Source organism: Carassius carassius, chromosome 5 (assembly GCF_963082965.1).
Source record: "Carassius carassius chromosome 5, fCarCar2.1, whole genome shotgun sequence".
Lineage (NCBI taxonomy): Eukaryota > Metazoa > Chordata > Actinopteri > Cypriniformes > Cyprinidae > Carassius > Carassius carassius.
The window spans coordinates 18165905-18187686 of NC_081759.1; the positions used below are offsets into that span (position 1 = coordinate 18165905).

General features: G+C 36.3%; 2 protein-coding genes and 1 pseudogene across 4 annotated transcripts; 2 read left to right on the forward strand and 1 right to left on the reverse strand.

The window, feature by feature from the left end:
• Positions 1–190: 190 nt before the first annotated feature.
• Positions 191–9662, reverse strand: znf541 (zinc finger protein 541). The gene is made up of 16 exons (XM_059549001.1): positions 9556–9662; positions 9030–9181; positions 8696–8933; positions 6221–7226; positions 6097–6143; positions 4584–4695; positions 4384–4509; positions 3941–4283; positions 2150–2195; positions 1862–2004; positions 1547–1650; positions 1397–1472; positions 1224–1312; positions 717–833; positions 533–609; positions 191–281 (listed from the first exon to the last, which is right to left on the reverse strand). Exons 2-16 carry the CDS (start codon positions 9160–9162, stop codon positions 191–193), a joined length of 2748 nt encoding a protein of 915 aa, XP_059404984.1. The 5' UTR covers positions 9163–9181; positions 9556–9662.
• Positions 9663–11070: 1408 nt separating this feature from the next.
• ehd2a (EH-domain containing 2a) lies at positions 11071–16756 on the forward strand. Of its 3 annotated transcripts, XM_059549960.1 has the most exons (9): positions 11071–11236; positions 11769–11877; positions 12190–12485; positions 13084–13260; positions 13532–13629; positions 14207–14619; positions 15380–15544; positions 15680–16141; positions 16429–16756. In XM_059549960.1, the coding sequence occupies exons 3-9, from the start codon at positions 12208–12210 to the stop codon at positions 16435–16437; spliced, it is 1602 nt and encodes a 533-aa protein (XP_059405943.1). In that variant the 5' UTR covers positions 11071–11236; positions 11769–11877; positions 12190–12207; the 3' UTR covers positions 16438–16756. The 3 variants fall into 3 exon arrangements, with proteins under 3 accessions (XP_059405943.1, XP_059405941.1, XP_059405942.1); XM_059549958.1 differs by having other exon boundaries at positions 15680–16756; XM_059549959.1 differs by lacking the exon at positions 11071–11236 and having other exon boundaries at positions 11471–11877; positions 15680–16756.
• A 129-nt stretch (positions 16757–16885) lies between these two features.
• LOC132140902 (selenoprotein W-like) lies at positions 16886–19959 on the forward strand (annotated as a pseudogene).
• The last annotated feature ends 1823 nt before the right edge of the window (positions 19960–21782 follow it).

Consider the following 21782-nt stretch of genomic DNA (forward strand, 5'->3'; position numbering starts at 1 on the left):
AACTTTAGTGCCTTGTGCACCTCTCAAAATGTGAACATCAAAAACTACTTTAATTTGTCTGTTCTTTTGATGAGAATTTAAAGGTCCGTATTAATCGCTGGACAATGCGTTGATTATTTACTGTAGTCTAAAACACTTCAGCACTTCATAAAGGATTTTTATGAAATACAGATTAGAAATGGAGTTCACTTTAGTCTTCTGCTCTGACCTGTGTCCTTGCAAGCCAACCACCATCTGGAGTTTCTATCCTCACTGAGAGGGAACTGTGGCTCTTCACACCTCTGGATTTAAAGGTAAAATTAATGTCATTTTAAAATTTATTCATGGAATTATGGAATTCATGTCACAGCTGGTTAGAACAAAAATCCCATAACGTACAAAAAATATCCAATATTACTATGAAGGAAAGACAGGATAGTCATAAATGTATTATTTTTAGCTTAACTTCACAAAATGAAATATTTTCTGAGTGAGTTTTTTTACACACACACATATATTGATATATATGTCTCTAACCTGGCACACGACTCACTCTGAGTAGTTGTTGTCTTCTGTCCTGTGTTCCAAATTATCCTTTTCAGACTTGTGCTCTTCTGAGAATTTGAATGCCTTAATTATAAAATAGCAGTACATGACAAATTTAATAAATATTTTTAGATGATGTATATTCAGATGTTCTAGCCGATCTTGTTTTCATTCACTGAAATGAAACTTACAGAGATCTCTCCACCTTCATCCTTTTTATTTGAGGCTCGGACACATTGCTTGAACTTTTTCAGCTTCTTCATGTTATAGTAATATTCCACACACTGGGCAATTGATTTTGTCTGCATCTACATAGCAAATATCAATTTAGTATATTTAGAGAGAATTTCTTAAGCATGTAAAAACCATAGACCTTTCTTCAGGTGTTTAATCCAAAACCCATGCGAAAATGATGGAAAAGGGACTCATTCTTAAGGAATTTTATAGGGATTTAAACAAACCCCTTACCACAAAAATACTGCTTATCAGTATGTTATTCATCCATTATCATTTCTATTATGGATATGAATTATACATCAAATTTGTGCTATTATTCTAACTTATTAAATGTGTGATTTCCACCAGTATATGGTGAAATTGGAAAAGACCCATAGATTGAATTTGAGTGAGGGACAACCCTTGCCATAAAAAAATGGAAATATTCATTTAGAAATAACTTTTTTTCTGAAGTTTCATACCACATTATGAATCTGTTGAAAGTCCTTGTCATGTTCAACCAGAGCTTTCTTGAACACTTTCATCTCTTGCACTGTCCAGTGGTCTGACCCTGCCGATTACAATGAGTGACATCAAGTTCATGAAGGACTTATGAATGCTTTATGTATTTTGATATACAGTAAAGAGTTTATACCTGTGTAGTGGTAATCATTCAGAGGGTGCCAGGAGGTCCAAAAATCTCCTCTTATTAAGATTAAATCCAGTGCTGCCTGACAGTTGAATAAGTGAGCCTTAATAAACAAATATCTATAAATTTCACACTCGGTATGATGAATAAACTCACCATTATGTTTCCCTGAACTTCATGAAGGCAGTGGAGAGCGAATTCAATGTTGGTGCCTCCTCCTGGTAGCAAACTGGAACAGCACATGTCTAACAGCTCTTTGACTGAAACACAAAGGACCAAGTGTGATCATTTTAACCCTTTACACATTCTTAAAGAATAAAAGGCTACAAGTTGTAAATTGCAACCTTATGTAAAATTTGAATGTATGATGATTACATTTTGTGAAACTTGGGCACAGCCACAGTGATTCTTGATCATTTTGACTTCATTTAAACTATTTTTTTTTTAGTAAGAGTGTGTGTTGGTGTTTACCCCTCTGTTGTGTTTCTGTGTTAGTAGAGAGATCTTTCCAAGGAGTCCAAACAAGTTGAGCGGGGTGTTCTTCATACAGCATGTACAGCGTGTCCCGCACTGGGGGGATCTCTGCTTGAAACCGTGAACCCACATTTATCCTTCTAAAGGACACAGAGAAATGTAAACAAAAGCATGATCATCTGTATCTAGGTAATTAATTCTAATTTTTAACTGTAATAATCAGTCTAACTTGGTGGACTAATTAAAAACTTAAATTTAATATGAAAGAATTTATGACAGACTCACGGCTGTATGTTGATTGCTGTGTTGTCGATTGGGAAGGAGACACCATCTGTGGGGTTTAAAGTTAAAATGATTTGGCAAGAAATTGGAGCTACAATAAAAAGCATTTATTTATTTTTCTCAGTTCTGTACAAAAGTTAACTTAATCAGTAAATACAGGTGCTGGTCATATAATTAGAATTTCATCAAAAAGTTGATTTATTTCACTAAATCCATTCAAAAAGTGAAACTTGTATATTATATTCATTCATTACACACAGACTGATATATTTCAAATGTTTATTTATTTTAATTTTGATGATTATAATTGACAACTAAGGAAAATCCCAAATTCAGTATCTCAGTATCTCTATAAAATTAGAATATTACTTTAGACCAATACAAAAAAAGGATTTTTATAAATCTTGGCCAACTGAAAAGTATGAACATGAAAAGTATGAGCATGTACAGCACTCAATACTTAGTTGGGGCTCCTTTTGCCTGAATTACTGCAGCAATGCGGCGTGACATGGAGTCGATCAGTTTGTGGCACTGCTCAGGTGTTGTGAGAACCCAGGTTGCTCTGATAGTGGCCTTCAGCTCCTCTGCATTGTTGGGTCTGGCATATCGCATCTTCCTCTTCACAATACCCCATAGACTTTCTGTGGGGTTAAGGTCAGGAGATTGCTGGCCAATTAAGAACAGTGATACCATGGTCCTTAAACCAGCTACTGGTAGCTTTGGCACTGTGTGCAGGTGCCAAGTCCTGTTGGAAAATTAAATCTGCATCTCCATAAAGTTGGTCAGCAGCAGGAAGCATGTAGTGCTCTAAAACGTTCTGGTATACGTCTGCGTTGACCTTGGACCTCAGAAAACACAGTGGACCAACACCAGCAGATGACATGGCACCCCAAACCATCACTGACAGTGGAATCTTTACACTGGACCTCAAGCAACGTGTATTGTGTGCCTCTCCTCTCTTCCTCCGGACTCTGGGACCCAGATATCCAAAGGAAATGCAAAATTTACTTTCATCAGAGAACATAACTTTGGACCACTCAGCAGCAGTCCAGTCCTTTTTGTCTTGAGACGGTTCTGACGCTGTCTGTTGTTCAAGAGTGGCTTGTCACAAGGAATGCGACAGCTGAAACCCATGTCTTGCATATGTCTTTGTGTAGTGGTTCTTGAAGCACTGACTCCAGCTGCAGTCCACTCTTTGTGAATCTCCCCCACATTTTTGAATGGGTTTTGTTTCACAATCCTCTCCAGGGTGCGGTTATCCCAATTGCTTGTACATCTTTTCCTTCCCTTCGCCTCTCTATTAATGTGCTTGGACACAGAGCTCTGTGAACAGCCAGCCTCTTTTGCAATGACCTTTTGTGTCTTGCCCTCCTTGTGCAAGGTGTCAATGGTCGTCTTTTGGACAACTGTCAGCCAGTCTTCTCCATGATTGTGTAGCCTTCAGAACTAGACTGTGAGACCATTTAAAGGCTTTGCAGATGTTTTGAGTTAATTAGCTGATTAGAGTGTGGCACCAGGTGGCTTCAATATTGAACCTTTTCACAATGTTCAAATTTTCTGAGATCCTGAATTTGGGATTTTCCTTAGTTGTCAGTTATAATCATCAAAATTAAAAGAAATAAACATTTGAAATATATCAGTCTGTGTGTAATGAATCAATATAATATACAAGTTTCACTTTTTGAATGGAATTAGTGAAATAAATCAACTTTTTGATGATATTCTAATTATATGACCAGCACCTGTATAGGTTGGACATCGAGTCAAAGCTAAAATCCTGGGTTTAGTGCTCACCAAAGGTGCTGGGTAGAGATGAGCATGGCGGTAGATTTTGCGGTAGATTTTTAGAATAGAGGCCTGTCCCAGAACGGAGAGGGCTCAGCATAGGCTGAGGGGTGTACGGTGGGGGATGAAAACTAGGGCTCAGCGGGTGGTCTGCCAGATATTGTGGCGAGCGCAGCTGGCTGGGGTAAACACCTATGCCACAGCTTCTCTGCAAACCTTGGGTTTCCTTATTATCTGTGCATTGTGGGGAAGATAGTAGAGGCAGAGGTGGACTGGGGATGATGAGGCAGTTTAAAGGGTCAAGATGACAAGAACTCCTAGATGCACCTTTACGAGTCTGTGACCTCTTGGCCTAGGGAAGACAGAAACTTTGAACTCTGAACAATGATAACAAGTCATCATGGCATATCCAATGTATATTGGTATTATATTATAATCTACTACAACATTACTTGTTGTGTGGAAGCTTGGGGGCCAAAAATGTTTGTCGCAGAGACTGGGACAGACACAGGCATGATTAATGGGGACAGGTCTGTTCCTTTGGACTTTTGTCCTGAAGCCCTCTTCTGTCCATCATCCTGTGACAAAAAATAGACAAGTTTCAATGTAAGTACTGTGCTTATCACAATAATACTTGAGTTAATGTTAGCACCAGTGTTGAGGTGGATGATTGTGAATCATGTTCCTCCTTTGTTCCAACAACTTCTTGAGAACATGAGGGCTGCGATGGAGCTCTACGAACAGATGAAGTTCTTTTATATGTTCTACAGAGAAACAAACCAGAGTAAACTCAACTGATTTTTCATAGATCTGCTGAAAATCTTGTGTTAGGTCTGCTAGCAAACATACAATACCACAGTGAAAGCAACTCTTCAAAGGAATAGTTTTCCAGAGAATTTTGTAATTTGTCATAGCGTTAAATCATAAACAAACAAATAAACTTTCATGGCACTCTTTTCTAGTGACTAGCAGCTGTCATGCTCCAAAACTGACAAAAAAGCTCTTTAAAAGTAACATAAAAGACTGAATTGCAATAGTCTTCCCACAGTTGTGGAAACCACAAAATAACAGCAAATTATACAATTGTGATGAAAAAAAAAAAAAACAATTTTAATCCAAAATTATCTTTTGATATATATCTTTATGCTTTTTCAGTGTTCTAAAACTTTACATTTAACTAGTGGTCAACCGATATAGTTTTTTATTTTTTTTGACTGCCGTTGCCAATGCCGGTATCTTGGAAAGCAGGGGGCCGATGGCCGATATACAGTATGTGTATGTGTGTGTGTGTGTGTGTGTGTATATATGTATATATTTTTTTTAATTCATATTTAAGAAATTTGAAATTATTTGACAATGGATGAAAAAATAAATGTGTAAAATAAACATACTTTAGATGGCAAAGTATTTTTCACAAATAAATAAATATTTAATAAAAATATAATTAAAATTAAGTAACCACTGTAATCAATCTGGGAATTTGTGTGCATTGAGAATCATATTTTTCAAATAAAGCCAAGGTAACAGTCATTTTACATACAGCACACAGTGAAAATTAAAGTGTGCGAATGCATAAAGTGCGCATTCAATTAACACGAGCCGACCGTCACACAGAGAACACGCGATCATGCTGGATACACATGCACACTTCACAAGATCGACTCGATTTGACTGAGTTTGCAAGGTTTGTGAAATTAAATGTTCATTAGTCATTCAAAGATTTGTTTAAATGAAATAAATGCATATTTGCTTAATGCTGACGGCAAAAAAGAAAGTATTATGTTTGCCTTTCTATTAATAATATAAAAGCAATCGTTATAATACTTTCTGTATACATTAATTCCTTTAACAGTTCTATCTGATTATTAGACAGACATCTATTCATATTAGACAGAACTGTTAATGACGACGACAAACAAGAGAGAGAGAGAGAGAGAGTGTGAGCACTGTGTGTGCTCAGACGCTGCCTTTCTCAGCACTGTCAAAATAAAAGTCCCACCTCGAACACACCAGACAAGTAGAAAAACTTATCGGCCAATGCCGATATTTGAAAAATGCAAAATATCGTACGATAAATCAGCCTTGGCAATATATCGGTCGACCACTACATTTAACTATTATATAGGTACATAATTGCCCTCAAGTCAGTGTGATCGTTTTCTAACCTGCAACCAGCCTTCGGTTCCTCTCCTGTTGATTTTAAAACGGGCTCCTACATGATAAAATGTAAAACATTGATTATCAAAACACTGATTACGATGGCATATGAAAAAGTGCAATCTTGTGTACCTTTTGTAAAAACTGTTTTCCAAGGTAAGTGCTGAAGGATGCAAGTGCCACTTGACTTGGTGAGACAAGGTATGAAGAGCGTGGTCGTGAACGTTTATGACAAGTGGGCTGAGGAACAGGCAGTGGAGGAGTTGGAACATCAGACAGGACATCCTTAGAGCAGGACTTCCTCTTTCTACTGTTGGTCAATGTTGCAGGAGGAGAATCAAGTACAGGATCATCAAGATTACGGTCAAAATCACTCCTTGGTTCAGGGTATAATTCAGCAGGATAACTGAAACTGGAAAATGTGCGCCGACGCTTTAACTTGCTCGGAGGTCTGGGCTCCTTCAGACTGTGTTTCAGCAGTATGGGACAATGCTGTTTGGAGGAAACTGAAGCTCGCAGCCTCACAGGGCAACTCATGCTGGTGGTAGGTGCCTCTCTGTTAGGCTGAAATGACAGCATCTCTTTCAATTCTTCTGGGTAAGATTCAGGAAAATCGAAACCGGTTTCTAAACCGTGGACATCAAATGGGTTCCGTGAAACCACTGGATTTTTTTCAGTACCCAGAGTCCACTGGGTGGAGTTAAGCATCTCCTTGCTTTCTTTTACCTTATAAGAGTCATTGGCAGACTCTAAAGTCCAGCTTTCTTGACATGTTGAATTTTGAACCTGAGAGGGATGGGCATCTTCTGCATGGTGCCCCATCCCAAGATCTCCTGTGTCATAAGAACCAAAGAGTTTTCCAGAATGACTGGGATTCTTTAGCACAGGAGCTGAAACAGGCTTGGGTTGAGAGGTAAAGTGGTAGTCGGACGCAGTTAGATTAACCGTTGGCTCCCACGCTGAGGCCAGCAGGTCATAGTTGGAAGAGAGGCTGGAGGAGGAAGAAGACATGAGGTGGACTCCGTGTCGAGAGGCACAGTGATGTTTTAGGGAGTTTTTGTCATCATAGGTTTTGTGGCAGCCAGACTGAGTGCAGTTATAGCTCTTTCTCTTGTGGTGGGTCATCATGTGAGAAGTGCTGCAATGACACTGGCACAGTTATAAAATGTAAACAAAACTGATTTTATACACACTGCCATTCCAATTTCAACTGCCCACACTCTGTTTTTGATTTCCTTTTTTTTTTCTTTCAGAAATATCCAGTAAATTTACACTGGTTGCCATAGTAAGCAGGGCTCAAAAATGGATGGCCCCCTCACTCAAGGGATTTTTGGGTCAATTTTGTACATCTATGTACATGTTCATTTTGTACCTTGCAAATATAATCATTAATTCTGTCACCAATATAATGGTATTTGATTTTGCTTAATTTACAAAACTGATGGTGTTGAAAACTACACACCAATCAGTATTGTTTCCCATTGCATGGAGCTACAGTAAAATGCAATATAATAAAAATATTAATATTTGTAGAAAATATAAAAGATTAGTCTAATTTAAAAGTGCATTAAACTAATTTATATGTCAAGAGAGTAGTGTCTTATACAACAAACCTTTTTGTTATCAAGCCTTTTACATGATTTCTAGCTAGATTATGCCGGTCAATTATAAACATGCTCTTGCAAGGGACTCCCACTCTTAAATTTAAACGAAACTATATTATATACGAACAATATTATTTTGAAAATGTATAGTTTCTATTGTAGTTTCATTATTACATATTATTTCTACATTTTACAGAAATGTACTATTAGATGTATTATTTCAATCACTTACTTTTTGTTTAATAATTTTAATAAAATGTTTTTTATTTAAAATCAAATGTATTACATATTTTAATTTTCCTCTTTTTTTTTTGACTGACACACGATTGACACCTATTTCATTTAAAGGGACAGTTCGGCCAAAAATTGAAATTCTGTCATCATTTACTCATCCTCAAGTTTATTTCTTCGGCTGAAAAAAAAAAAAAAAAAAAAAAAAAGTCTGGTTGCTGGTCCCCACGTACTGCTATAGTATGAAAAAGATACTATGGAAGTCAATGGGGACTAGAAGTTGTTTGGTTATACACATTCATCAAAATACATTCCTTTGTGTTCAGCAGAAAAAACAAATGCATACAGGTTTGGAACAACTTAAGCAGGGGTCACCCAACTTGGTCCTGTAGAGTTTAGTTCCAACCCTAATCAAACATACCTGAACAAGATAATCAAGGTCTTGCTAGGTATACTTCAAACTTCCAGGCAGGTGTGTTGAGGCAAGTTGTAGCTAAACTCTGCAGGACCTCCAGGACTGAGTCTGGTGAACCCTAAACTTAAGAGTAAGTAAATGATGATACTGATTTCATTTATGGGTGAATTGTCCTTATATTATGGTTTTTTTGTTTGTTTGTTTTTTTACTTTTCTTGTTTTCTTTTACATTTTTCACAGACAACTAGCACTCCCTTGTGGCCCCTGGGAGTCCCTGAATCCCTGATGAAAACCTCTGATCTAGAGAATCAGTGATCATAACTGAATCAGTCCGGTGCCAGCATGTGAGATACTTACAGCTGATGATGGAGTTTAAATGCTCTCTGACAGACACCACAGAAATGAGGCCCATCCTGTCTGTGGATCAAGAGGTGTGTTTTAAGTGCACTGGATGTTTTCAATTCTTTCCTGCGAACACGGCACTTATTCACAGAGACTCTTGTTCTCTTCCCTGAGCCCACAGGTGTCCGACACTCGAGCTCTGCTTCAGGACAGACAGAGGATGATGGAGAGGGTGTAGAAGTCTGTCTGCTTTCTGTATCAAATGAGAAAGGCATAAATTGTCATTTTGAACATGCAGAAAAACACAAAACACGAAGAGCACATAGATTAAACTTGCTGTTTTTCTTACTTGAATCAGACATGGCGTCTGGCCACAGTTCTGACTTTGATGGTGGTGGTATGGTGTTGGTCGAATCTCTGGACACATTCTTGGAGGATGAGAGCAGAGACAGACTCTGGGCTGAAGAATCATCCACCTCCATTAACAGCTCAATCGAGTCCCTGTGGCTCAGACTAGAAATGAAATTCAGAAAAAAATCATAAGTATACATAAAGAAATTCAGCAAATCAGTTTTTTAAAGAACCACGGTTTAATATAAATATCAATTTCGGCCAAAAACGTAAAAACATTTAAATAACAGTCTCGCGAGCCAATTCGAAAAGCAGATATTTTCATGTTTTTGAACTAACGGAAATTAAGGTAAAACGATGTCATTTTAACAGGTTAAAGCATTTTCCCCTAAAGATAAACAGCTGATAATTTCTGGGTCGGAAGGTAAAATAACGTCATCATATAAAATACAAATCGCATGTGGTATAAAAGTAAAATAAACAAGCCTATTTAATTGTTTAAAAATCAATATTTATGTCTTTACCAAGCTAGCTGCGTGTCCCCTCAAAATTTTGCTAACTACTTAAATGCTAATAGCGCGGAAAAGCCGTTAGAGAGCGCGGGGAGTAATGATGAGCGGTTCGTTCTTCGATTCAGTTCATTCGGAGAACCGATTCATTTAATTGAACAAAACGTACAAACTGTTGCGTGTCTCCAAGAGTGCTTTATTCATCTATTATTACTAATTAATAAATTTATTTATTTTCTGATTTTAATTTCAGCCGTGTGCTGTTTTTTTTTTACAGGACTAGAAATCATTTGTAATTGAACCCATTTTGTTAACGAGTATCATTTGCATGTTCCTGGTATAAATGTGTTTTAAAATTAGCAGGATTTTATAATAATGTGGCTGAATATTTAAAATATTTCAAATCTGAATCTGCCTAAAAACTGAATGTGTTTGAATTGGTATACCAGCAGAGGGCAACCAAACTGCATTTACAAGAGCATTTTGTTGAAAAAATGTTTAAGGTAAAAGTGACATAGGTTTGTTTACCCGTTGATCTTAACAAATCTGCTTTACATACCATTGCTGATTTTTTACACATGTGATTATGCAACTTATATAATGATGTAATAATTCAAATGAATTTACTTTTTTTGTTTCTTCTCAATTTTCAATGGAATTCCTAAAATGAAATGGGTGGAAGGGAATGATGAGGGTCGGTATAAAATAAAAATAAATAAAAATGCATGTACAAAATTCAAACTGATTTCCATAAATGTCACAAATCATCTTACATGGAGGAAGTTATAACAAAAGCATTCTTTTTACTTGGTATTGATTTACACAGTTTGGATTCAACCTTAATTTGTAGCAGATAAATGTGGAGAAATTACACTGAACCAAATTGTAAACACAAGTTTATACATTCAGTCAGCACGCCAATTGCACGCTCCCTCAAAACTTGCGACATCTGTGGCATTGTGCTGTGTGATAAAGCTGCACATTTTAGATTGGCCTTTTATTGTGGCCAGCCTGGCACACCTGTGCAATAATCATATTTATCAGCATCTTGATATGCCACACCTGTGAGGTGGATGGATTATCTCTGCAAAGGAGAAGTGCTCACTAACAAAGATTTAGACAGATTTGCAAACAGCATTTGAGAGAAATAGGTCTTTTGTGTACATAGAAAAAGTCTTAGATATTTTTGTTCAGCTCATGAAAAATGAAGAAGTGTTGCATTTATAATTTTGTTCAGTGTAAATCAAAGTCTATTGAACTGTTGTGAGAACAATTTGATAGTAAAGTATATGACAACTGATTGATCTTTTTACCATCATAATCTCAGTAAAGGCCTAATGATTAAAAGACTTACTCAGACCTCTCCTTTATATCTCGGTAAATTACATATAATATAAGAAGATAGAACTATAGGGACGCACTGTTTAACAGAGTTGAACAGGCGTGGAAAATGGTTGGCGATGCTTACAGCTTTGCAGTTTCTACTGGGGAGGAGGAGATTTGTCTTTATATTACATTGGATCTCTGCACACAATAGACCTCTACAAACCACCACCATCTAAAACCTACAAATACAATACTTAAATTGAATACCTCAACTTTTAATGAGTGCAATTTGACTAAAAAGGAAGAAGAGATGTGATAAACTACAATTGCCGTTGCATCCATGAAGAAAATCCCATCTGGCTGTAAACGGGTAAGAGCTCCAGATATGGCTTAAGCATTAAGTTTATAATTTGTTTAGCTATCTTTCTAAATTTTTAATATGACTAATTTAAGTGTGTGTGTTTAGTTTTGTTAATCATGCAGTAACCATTATTGCTGTAAATAAATGAACTAATTCTACTTTTAGAACGATAGATTGCTTTTGAAATTTAATCTTAAAACAAGATCTGCTTCCCATCATTGTCTAAGCACTGTAATTATTGCTGTTGATAACGGTTTTCATAACAGTGTTTTTGCAATTTATTGCATTACAAAATCTAATAAAACAATGTATGTAGATGTGCATGTCTCTGTTATGAAGTAATTTGAAATAATCCCCACAGTCTGGTGTCCACCCTCAGTGTTTTTGTCCTTTAAACCCATTCATGGGCTCTGGGACCATATCAACATGCATGTTTTTGAGCTCTGAGGCTAAGATCCAGACACCAGATGCCATGACACTATCATTTCTGAATGTTTCATATGTCTCACTCCACCCACTTGGACCACTTTCTTCCCATCAGGCAAATCTGAGAGAGTCCTGAGAAAGAGCAGGCTACTCCCCTCTGTTGTACAGATGTGCCTAGGGTAACCACTAAGAGCACATCTGTTCAGCTCTACAGCGCTGTCAAAGTGAGTCCAGCTACATTTTATTTGCTAAATGTGATCTCTGAAAGCATGCAGTATAAGATGTTAAATGCTATATTTGGTTAATAATTCATAGTTAAACAGTGCATTGTTTAATATATGGTCAGATGGATTTGGGCCAGTAGTTTGAGTAGTTTTTGAAACCACTTTAAACCTGTGCAGTCATTCTTACACTATTATGTACTTGGGTTTTATGACTTTGACTTTGACTGATTTAAATGCAGCTGTGCTCTGTGTCTTGCATTGGTAAACCACAATGTTTATAATCTTGGGATTTCTTCCTTCTAACATGCCAAGATACCTGCAACAAACTAAATGTCAACAACCACACGTACAAAGGCAAAATCTCTACTGAAGTGCAGCGGCTCAATGGCTGGCAAAGAAATGAAGAACAAAGGTGGTAAATGTCTTAAGGAAGTTCATACAGTTACTGAAGCTCTGAAGACCCTTTACCGACAAAAACTGCTCCCGCTGGAGAAGTATTATGAATTCTCAGAATTCCACTCATCAAGCCTTGAAGATGCAGATTTTGACAACAAGCCCATGATATTAGTGGTGGGTCAGTGCTCTACAGGCAAGACCACATTTATCAGGTGAACACTGCAATAATGAAATCTAGCTTCAGAACAGTATACACAATAATAAGTGCTATACAAATTAACTTCAAAAGTTTGTTACATGTCAGTTAATCAATTGACTGCATAAAAGTAAAAGCATACTAGCATTATACAGTGGTGGTTTTTGATTCAGTAATTTCTATATTTTGCTGTAGTGTTTCAGTAGGAAATATCAATTTACATTTCCAAAAATTCATTTGGCCATTTCAGCCAGTACTCCACACAGAGATCTGATCTCATCATCATTCAGTCTGTCACTCGAAGCACATTTGGAGACATTGCCACAGTTCTTCTTGATTTATTCTGTCTCAGTTTGTTCTGTTTCTTCATGTTATTCCAGACAGACTGATGATGATGATGAGATCAGATCTCTGTGTGGAGCACTGGCTGTTGTCAGACTCCTTCTGCAAACAAAAATCTCACTGGATTATTACAATTATTGACAAAATGAAGGTTTCATAATAGCATTAAGATTAATTATAAATCCTATCTGTATCCAGGTAATCTGTAATCTCTTAAGAAATGTCTGGATCATTTTTCACCCCAATTTGTCTCTTACTGTATGTGTCGACAGATATCTTCTTGAACAAGAGTATCCAGGAAGCCGAATAGGCCCAGAGCCCACAACTGACAGTTTCACTGCCATAATGCATGGAGAGATTGAAGGAATTATTCATGGCAATGCTTTAACTGTTGATCCCGACAAACCGTTCCGCAAACTCAGCTCTTTTGGAACAACCTTCCTCAATCGGTGAGTGAGACAGAAGCAATAATGCAATAAGAAGAAATACAAATCACAGGGGGAGAGCTATGTTGAACTTGGACTGAAAGAGTCAAAATGTCTCCGCCAGCAGAAATCACTCCTGTGAAAGGGTGGACATGGCCAAGAGAGGAAAACATTAGCTAATGCATCATTATTTGGCTCAGCTGACTGCATCCCTTTAAGGGAGCATCTGTGGATGGGTTTTTTTCCCATGTTATGTCAGTTTGAAAGATACCGAATGTGAATTAAACTTTTTCAGGTTTCAGTGTGTGCATCTGCCTAACCGAGTCCTGGAGAGTATCAGCATCATTGACACACCAGGGATTCTGTCTGTGGCCAAACGCAAAATGAGCAGAGGTACAAAGTGTCCTAAATAGTGCTGGAAGTCATGCAAATCATAATATGCAACCTAAGCCGTCTTTTATACTTAATGTTTAAGTACACTCAACAAAACATATTTGGCAGCTGTGTTTCCACAAAGAACATTTAACATCCATGGAACTTCATCTACAGCGATATCGTTGACCTGATTGCAAATAATTGCACAGACACTATTTAACTGAACAGAGATGACATAACTGAATCTATGATGAACTGCCTTTAACTATCATTTTTTGCATTATTGACACTGTTTTCCTAATGAATGTTGTTCAGTTGCTTTGACGCAATGTATTTTGTTTTAAAGCGCTATATAAATAAAGGTGACTTTGATGGAACCTTTCAGAAGGTTCTTTATAGTGGAAACAGTAATTCAGATTATTAAAATGTTCTTCACCATTCACTGAAATCTTCTTAGGCATAGTTCTTCTATGGCATCACTGCAAAAAAACCTTTGAAACCTTTTGTCTTGTGGTGCGCGTTATATGACACTAAAGTGTTTCATATATCTGATCCAACACCTGTGAATTTCTTCAACATCTTATTGTTCTTTCAGGGTATGACTTTCCAGCGGTCATCCGTTGGTTTGCAGAGCATGTTGACCGCATCATCCTCTTGTGTGATGCACACAAACTAGAAATCTCTGATGAGTTTTCACACACTATAATGGCATTGCGAGGCAATGAGGACAAGCTCAGAGTGGTGCTCAACAAGGCTGACATGGTGGACTCCCAGGAGCTGATGCGAGTCTATGGGGCACTCATGTGGTCACTTGGCAAGGTGTTCTGCACACCAGAGGTTCTGAGGGTCTACGTTGGCTCCTTTTGGTCTTCTCCAATGCGCATGACAGACAATCGAAAACTGTTTGAGCAAGAAGAGGAAGACCTTTTTGCAGAAATTCAGAAACTGCCACGAAATTCTGCACTGAGAAAACTCAATGATCTGGTGAAGCGAGCACGACTTGTGAGGGTGAGATTTGGTTTCATGAAATCACAAGTGAACTTCAATAACTTTCAAACCATTTTTGAGGTCATCTATATGCTAGTGTATTCAGAAACGTTGACAAAGTTGTCATTGTACAGTCTTTCTCTTCTAGAAAACAGAAAAGAAAAAATAATTATGACACATCCACATTCAACAACAGTCTTTCTCTTCTAGGAAAATGAATCAAAAATAATTATGACACATCCACATACCACTTACACTGACTACTGATATAACGTAGCAAATCATGATGTGATTTAAACTCAACTTTATTACGTTTTTTTGATTAACAATGGAACCTCCCGTTTCAAATAAAACAAACTGGAAAAAAAATTATGTTTGCATGTGAATAAGAGTGTCAATTCAATTATATATTTAAAATTTATATCCTTACATATCTCTTCATATCTTTAAATATCTTCATTTGTTGTTTTCGAAGATAAACTAAAGTCTTAGGGATTTTGAATGGCATGAGGGCGTGTAAATGACAGAATTGAAATTTTCTCCATCTCTTAATATGCCGTTTCTCTTCTACACAACATGTGCTTTTATTTAAGAATGCAAATGTGATTCTCTTGAAGGTCACAGCATATAAAATGTTTGAAAGGTTTCTTTTTGGGAAAACAAAATACACTTTGTGTCTAATGTAGTAAATGTGAAATTAATCAGCATCCACCTCCTTCTTTTGTTTTAGTCAATTGAAATCATTAATCTGGCTTCTCTTATTTCTTTTCCTCACCCACAGGCCCATGCTTATATCATTAGCTCTCTAAAAGAAGAAATGCCTTTAGTTTTCTGCAGAGAAAGGAAGAAGAGAGATCTAATCTATGACCTTCCTATCATCTATTCAAGAATCCAACAGAGATATCAGATTTCACCTGGAGATTTTCCAGACTGTGCCAAGATGCAGGTGTCCAGATAATTTACAATCAAGCATGGACATTATGAAATCCATATTCTGCCACTACTATATGTATGAGTTTAAATTGAGCAAACATATATGATATCTGTCTGATAAGCTTCTTAATTCTTACCTCCCACACAGGATCGACTCATGAGTCATGATTTCAAGTTTAAAACCTTCAAGCCTAAGCTCTTAGCAGAGCTGGATGAGCTCCTAAACACTGACACAGCCAAGCTAATGCCTCTTCTGCACCAAGAAGAAGAAACAGCTGACCTACTTTTAGTGCAAGGAGGACCTTTTCTAGGGTCACAAATGGGACCTTTTATTGTGGGGAACTCATTTAATAACTATGGATCCAATGGAGGAAATGATCATGTCTCGGGTGAAGAATGGGTGGTATCAAAATATAAACCAAAGTACGATGAGATCTTTTACAGCCTCTCGCCTCATGAGGGAAAGCTGAGTGGGTCTAAAGTGAAGGGCTGGATGATGAGCACTCATCTACCCAGCTCAGTTCTAGGACGAATCTGGAAGCTCGCAGATGTGGACCATGATGGCATGTTAGATGATGAAGAGTTTGCTTTGGCCGGCCATCTCATTGAGGTAAAGTTGGAGGGCTTTGGGCTCCCTCATGAGTTACCTGCGCAACTGCTGCCACCATCCAAAAGACAGCACAAGAACTCTGGCACAGAGATTAGAGGCAATAATGATTAGTCTGCATGTCTTAATGTTTATGATAACAGTGTTTATTCAACATTTAAGTCATTAATAATATTAAACGAATGTATTCACTCATATAATACCTTAAATCACTTATTGCTTGCAAAGTTTGGATGTATAAATCTTCCATAAGAAAGAATCTCAAAAGACAAGTTGTTCTGATGTTTCAGATTGCCTAAGTGTAGAGAACAGCTTATTCTGTGAAACCTGCTTGGCTAGTTGCAGAAACTCCCCCGAGACTGTTGCTATGAGGCACATGAATGTCAACACTTCAGGGTGCCTTATATGGGGTTTTAAATACTATTTGTCAAGTGAAATTTTGTTTATTTCAAGAAATTGTTGGTAAAAAGTAATTTAACTTATATGGTATTTATGTAATAATGACTGATCACTATCACATGTACAACGGACCTATTCAGGAAACCGAACTGAAGAATACCATTTCAAGTCGCGTCCATTTACTGCAGAATAAAATGTCCTAAACTGTCTGTTAAGAAAGTGACCGGATGATTGCAAATAAACTGACATAATTGTATAACTACTGAAAATGTCCTTTTTGCTAAGTAAGTTACATAAGATCGAGAGCTGCGCCACTTGAAATCTCGCGAGAGCTGCTGCTCAGCCTCAAATCTTTCATAACAGTCCAGGACATAGCATTTATTTTCCAGAAGCGAAAGTAATTCGCTCAGTTCAGCGTCTGCACTCGCCACAACACAACCACCGCTTGATCCAGGCAAGAACAGCAGCATGACCGTCAAAGTTCATATCATTTACTGGTAGGTTGTTGTGCTGTTTATTTTGCCTCGCTGTTGAGGCTCAATTCAGCTAATCGCCTTTTAACGTTTTTAAGAATCAATATGACTGACTTAAACTATTACAAAATTGAGCTTTTTCGAAAAAAAAAACAAACAAAAAAACAAACAAACACAAAACTAAATCGATTAAAGCTCTTTTAATTTTTGCCTGGCAACGATCACGACATGAACAGGCAGATTTGCTGTTGTTGTTCGTGTTGCTCACGAACACCCGTGCGTTTCTGTTTAGCAGCATTGTTTGGTTTCCAGCATAGATCGAATCTTTTTCTCTTTATGTGTTCGCGAGCCTTGTCTTGTATATTAAAAGTTTGGAATCCGTTAGGTTAATCTAAATAAACGCATTCCTCATTCACTGGATCTCTCTTTTCAGAAACGGATAGATTAAAAAACATAGTAACTATGCAAATGACTGTTTGACCAATGAGGTGAATGTTATTTAAATAATTGTGTGTGTGTGTTTGTCATCTCCTAGTGGTGGATGAGGGTACAGGCCCAAGGTAAGTTTTATTTACCCACATAATCAACTCAACAACAAACATAACTTGTGGGAGAATCTTGTCCAACTATATGATGTCTGTCTCTTCTGTTTTGTGAACAGTTCATCAAACTCAAGACTTTGCTTGAGGATGAGTTACCAGGCGAACTTGAGATTGTATGTTTTTTGATTATTGTCATTTGTTTATAATGTTGTAATTTTTAAACTAAAACATGTATTGTTAAACGTGAATCTACAAAAGCTCAACGTATTGTTCTCTTATAAAAATCTTTCTAATCATCCTCAGACGGGTGAGGGCACACCCTCAAGCACAGGGTGGTTTGAGGTGGAGGTAAACAAAAAGTTGGTGCACTCAAAAAAGGTAAGAATGAATCTTTTTTCACTGTTTTCACTTTCAAAGTTTTTTACAGTCTTCCTTCTTTTCCTCGCTTTCCTTAGCTTTTTAAATAGCTTGTAAAAGTGATGTGCTCATTTTTCTTTCGCTTTGAAATCGCAGCAATTTGGCATAAAGCAATTGTTCATTTTAAGTTTGTTTGAATTTCTCCCTTTTTCTTTGCTTTCCTTAACTTTAAATAGCCATGCGCATTTTACTTTCATTTTCAAATTAGCAGCAGTTCAGCGTCAATTGCTTGAATGCAACAACATGTCTGGAATCTGCATTATAGCATTCAGATAGAATTTAGATATATTTACAGTTTATGTATCTCAGAGGGGACATGGATGCATTTAACCTGCAGTTACAGATGCACAAATAATGTTTCCTTTTTTAACATAAAACGTTGAACAGTGATATTTGAAATTATTTATGCATGACAACAATTGTAGAAATTAAAACCGCCAGTAGGTGGCAGCAAGTGACTTATTGAGTGAGTCATTGAGATTCAACAGATTCATTTAAACGGCTGATTCATTCAGGAACAAAGCATTTGAGGTGTTAATGAATGAATCCCTTAATAGTTTTTATCAACCAATTCGTTGATTCATTCAATAAGTAAACACGGTCCATTGCTCAGAGATGCAAAACAGTGCTCTTTGTTTGGAACTATTTTCAATAGTAAAATTTAGCAATAACAAGCAATATTATGTCTACAATGTAAGTCACTTATTGCTTTACTAAACTTGTATAAAATGTATTCATGCTGATATCTGCAGAAAATCAAGTTAATTATATTAAATTTACTGTATATAAATATAAAAAGCATACAGAAGCATTTTTGCCATCTACAATTTAGAATGCCTGGAACCTGACACGTCAATAGCTCCGCCCTTACGCCATAGCTCATGACCAGAAGAGATGAGTCGTTTTGAGGGGGAGGGGAGGTTCATTTTTTTGATTTAAAGATTATGAGGGCACATGAATTAAAAAATAATAATGAAGTGCACGGATAAATTATTTATAATAAACACTGCAGTATTCCATTAAATTTTTTTAAATTGATTTCATGATGACTTTAAGCTAAATAATTACTGACAGTTAACATAATTTTAGCACTGATCGGTCATCAAACTGATTAAAATAGTGTTTGAATAAAATAAAATTGACCATACGATTTGACAACACTGTCATGTTGGACTAATTTAAACACTTTCTGCATCATGATGTAATTATAATACATCATAACGCAATTTGCATGGCACACGCAGTTAAAATAGTTTTGCCATTTTTATGTGCTCTTAAAGTATCATTTCTAAAAGAAAAATGAGTAAAAAAATTTGATTATCAGGTGCACAAGGCAGGAAGCGACGCAATGAAGAGAAGAAGAAAAATCTCAATATAGTGATAAAAGTCACAAGCAATCGGCTGTGTATTAGCTCGGGATGTTTATGTAGTATTTTGAAATAGACTTTTTAGAACATCTTACCTAGCAACACTGACACAGTGGAATGTTTTAGCTTGAGTTAACTGCTTATTTAATTAAATTTTACTTTTCTTTCAAATAAATGTAAGCTCCTTTAAATGATTAATCGTGCAGCTGTAATGTAAACAATGCAGATTGTTTTGCGAGGATATCGCCATGTTCTCATGCCCCGAGATCTCGTCACATCCCTAGTGATGAGATAACATTAAGTGTGATGCATTGCCTCTGGCGGTCATCCAGAACTCATAGAACAGCAATTACAATCGTAACTCTCGTTACATTTCTTAACTATTGCACAGAACAGTATTTTTGATTGACCAGTGTGCTACTAAAATATAATATGGCAAAGTACATCTGTGTACATCTGATGTCTTACATTTGACCAATATTTTCTTTGACAGAATGGAGATGGATTTGTTGACTCGGATTCAAAGTTCAAAGCAGTTGTGACTGCCATCGAGCAGGCCATGGGGAAATGAGCATGAACTGATCATAGAGGTGAGAATAATCTGACAAAGAGCCATGCACACATAAAAATATATATATATATATATATATATATATATATATATACAGTACAGACCAAAAGTTTGGAAACATTACTATTTTTAATGTTTTTGAAAGAAGTTTCTTCTGCTCATCAAGCCTGCATTTATTTGATCAAAAATACAGAAAAAACAGTAATATTGTGAAATATTATTACAACTTAAAATAATAGTTTTCTATTTGAATATACTTTAAAAAAAAATTATTCCTGTGATGCAAAGCTGAATTTTCAGGATCATTACTCCAGCCTTCAGTGTCACATGTAACATCCAGTCTATCACATGATCATTTAGAAATCATTCTAATATTCTGATTTATTATGAGTGTTGGAAACAGTTCTGCTGTCTAATATATTTGATGAATAAAAGGTTAAAAAGAACTGCATTTATTCAAAATAAAAAAAAAATTCTAATAATATATATTCTAATAATATATTTTCTTTACTATCACTTTTTATCAATTTAACACATCCTTGCTGAATAAAAGTATTGATTTTATTTAAAAAAAGAAAGAAAAAAAATCACTGACCAGTAGTGTATATTATTACAAAATATTTATATTTTAAAAACATAGCCTCTTTTTTTTTTTTTTTTTTTTTACTTTTTTTTTACTTTTTATTCATCAAAGTATCCTAAAAAAGTATCACATGTTCTGAAAAAATATTAAGCAGCAGAACTGTTTCCAACTTTGATAATGAATCATCATATTAGAATGATTTCTAAAGGATCATGTGATAATGATCCTAAAAATTCAGCTTTGCATCACAGAAATAAATGATAATTTAAAGTATAATACATTTAAAAACAATTATTTTAAATTGTAATAATATATCACAATAGTAAATTTTTTTCAGTTTTCATGCAGGCTTGATGAGCAGAAGAAACTTCTTTCAAAAACATTAAAAATAGTGATGTTTCCAAACTTTTGGTCTGTACTGTGTGTGTGTGTGTGTATATATATATATATCAGTGTTGGGTATAGTTACTTTGGAAAGTAGTTAGTTAGGTTAAAACGTTACCATCAATTAAAAGTAATCAGTTATGATACAGCCTTACCTTTTCATAAAAGTAACGCGTTAGAGTACTCATGCGTTACCAAAAATTAAAAGCCGTTTGCAGCGGCTCACACATGACAGACACAGCCCCCGGCCCCTTTAAATGCACCTAGAAGTCGTGACTCCCGACAATGAATAACGTCAGTCATCCGACTAAATTACCACTGCAGGATAACAATAACAGGAAAGACAGTCAGCAATAGGCTATTCCACATGGCGTTTTTATTTATTTATTATCACAGAACATATTATTAATCAAAATTCGCACATAACGTTACCCAGCCCGGGTAGCCTAGGCTACTGTATATTATGAGCACCACAAGATAACTCCTGATTTTTCTTTAACTTTAAATAATGCAGCAAAGTACAAGTATGCTTACTTGTAAACACAACCTTAAACAGGCTTGCAGATTTAAATCCATTTAGAAATGATGAACAACCAGCCAGCCAACGATCTAACAGAAATTAACAGCTGCCTGTCAAACAAAAATGATAACAAACCGAATTAAATCCTTCACTGCCACACAGGCAAATGACAAATCGCTAAATAGCCGAACTAATTATTATTAAAGTGTCACTCACAGTCACAAGCCTAAATTCGCTTTAACACAGTCCATAAACCAAGCGCTGTCCTCTCTGCCATCTTGCCGGGAGTTCGAAAAAAAAAAACCCCACACACACACAGGGTCAGGCGCAGGGCACATACGTATCACAGCCATTGACTTTACGATCACAGAGCTTCGGCTCCGCTGAT

Coding starts and splice junctions, on each gene's coding strand:
- znf541 (XM_059549001.1), bottom strand. CDS start 9,162: ATGGAGGTGGATGATTCTTCAGCCCAGAGTCTGTCTCTGCTCTCATCC. Junction 6,144..6,220: donor GAAAACAGTTTTTACAAAAG/GTACACAAGATT, acceptor TTTATCATGTAG/GAGCCCGTTTTAAAATCAAC. Junction 2,005..2,149: donor ACAGCAATCAACATACAGCC/GTGAGTCTGTCA, acceptor TGTGTCCTTTAG/AAGGATAAATGTGGGTTCAC.
- ehd2a (XM_059549958.1), top strand. CDS start 12,208: ATGTCAACAACCACACGTACAAAGGCAAAATCTCTACTGAAGTGCAGC. Junction 12,486..13,083: donor GGCAAGACCACATTTATCAG/GTGAACACTGCA, acceptor ATGTGTCGACAG/ATATCTTCTTGAACAAGAGT. Junction 14,620..15,379: donor AGCGAGCACGACTTGTGAGG/GTGAGATTTGGT, acceptor CCTCACCCACAG/GCCCATGCTTATATCATTAG.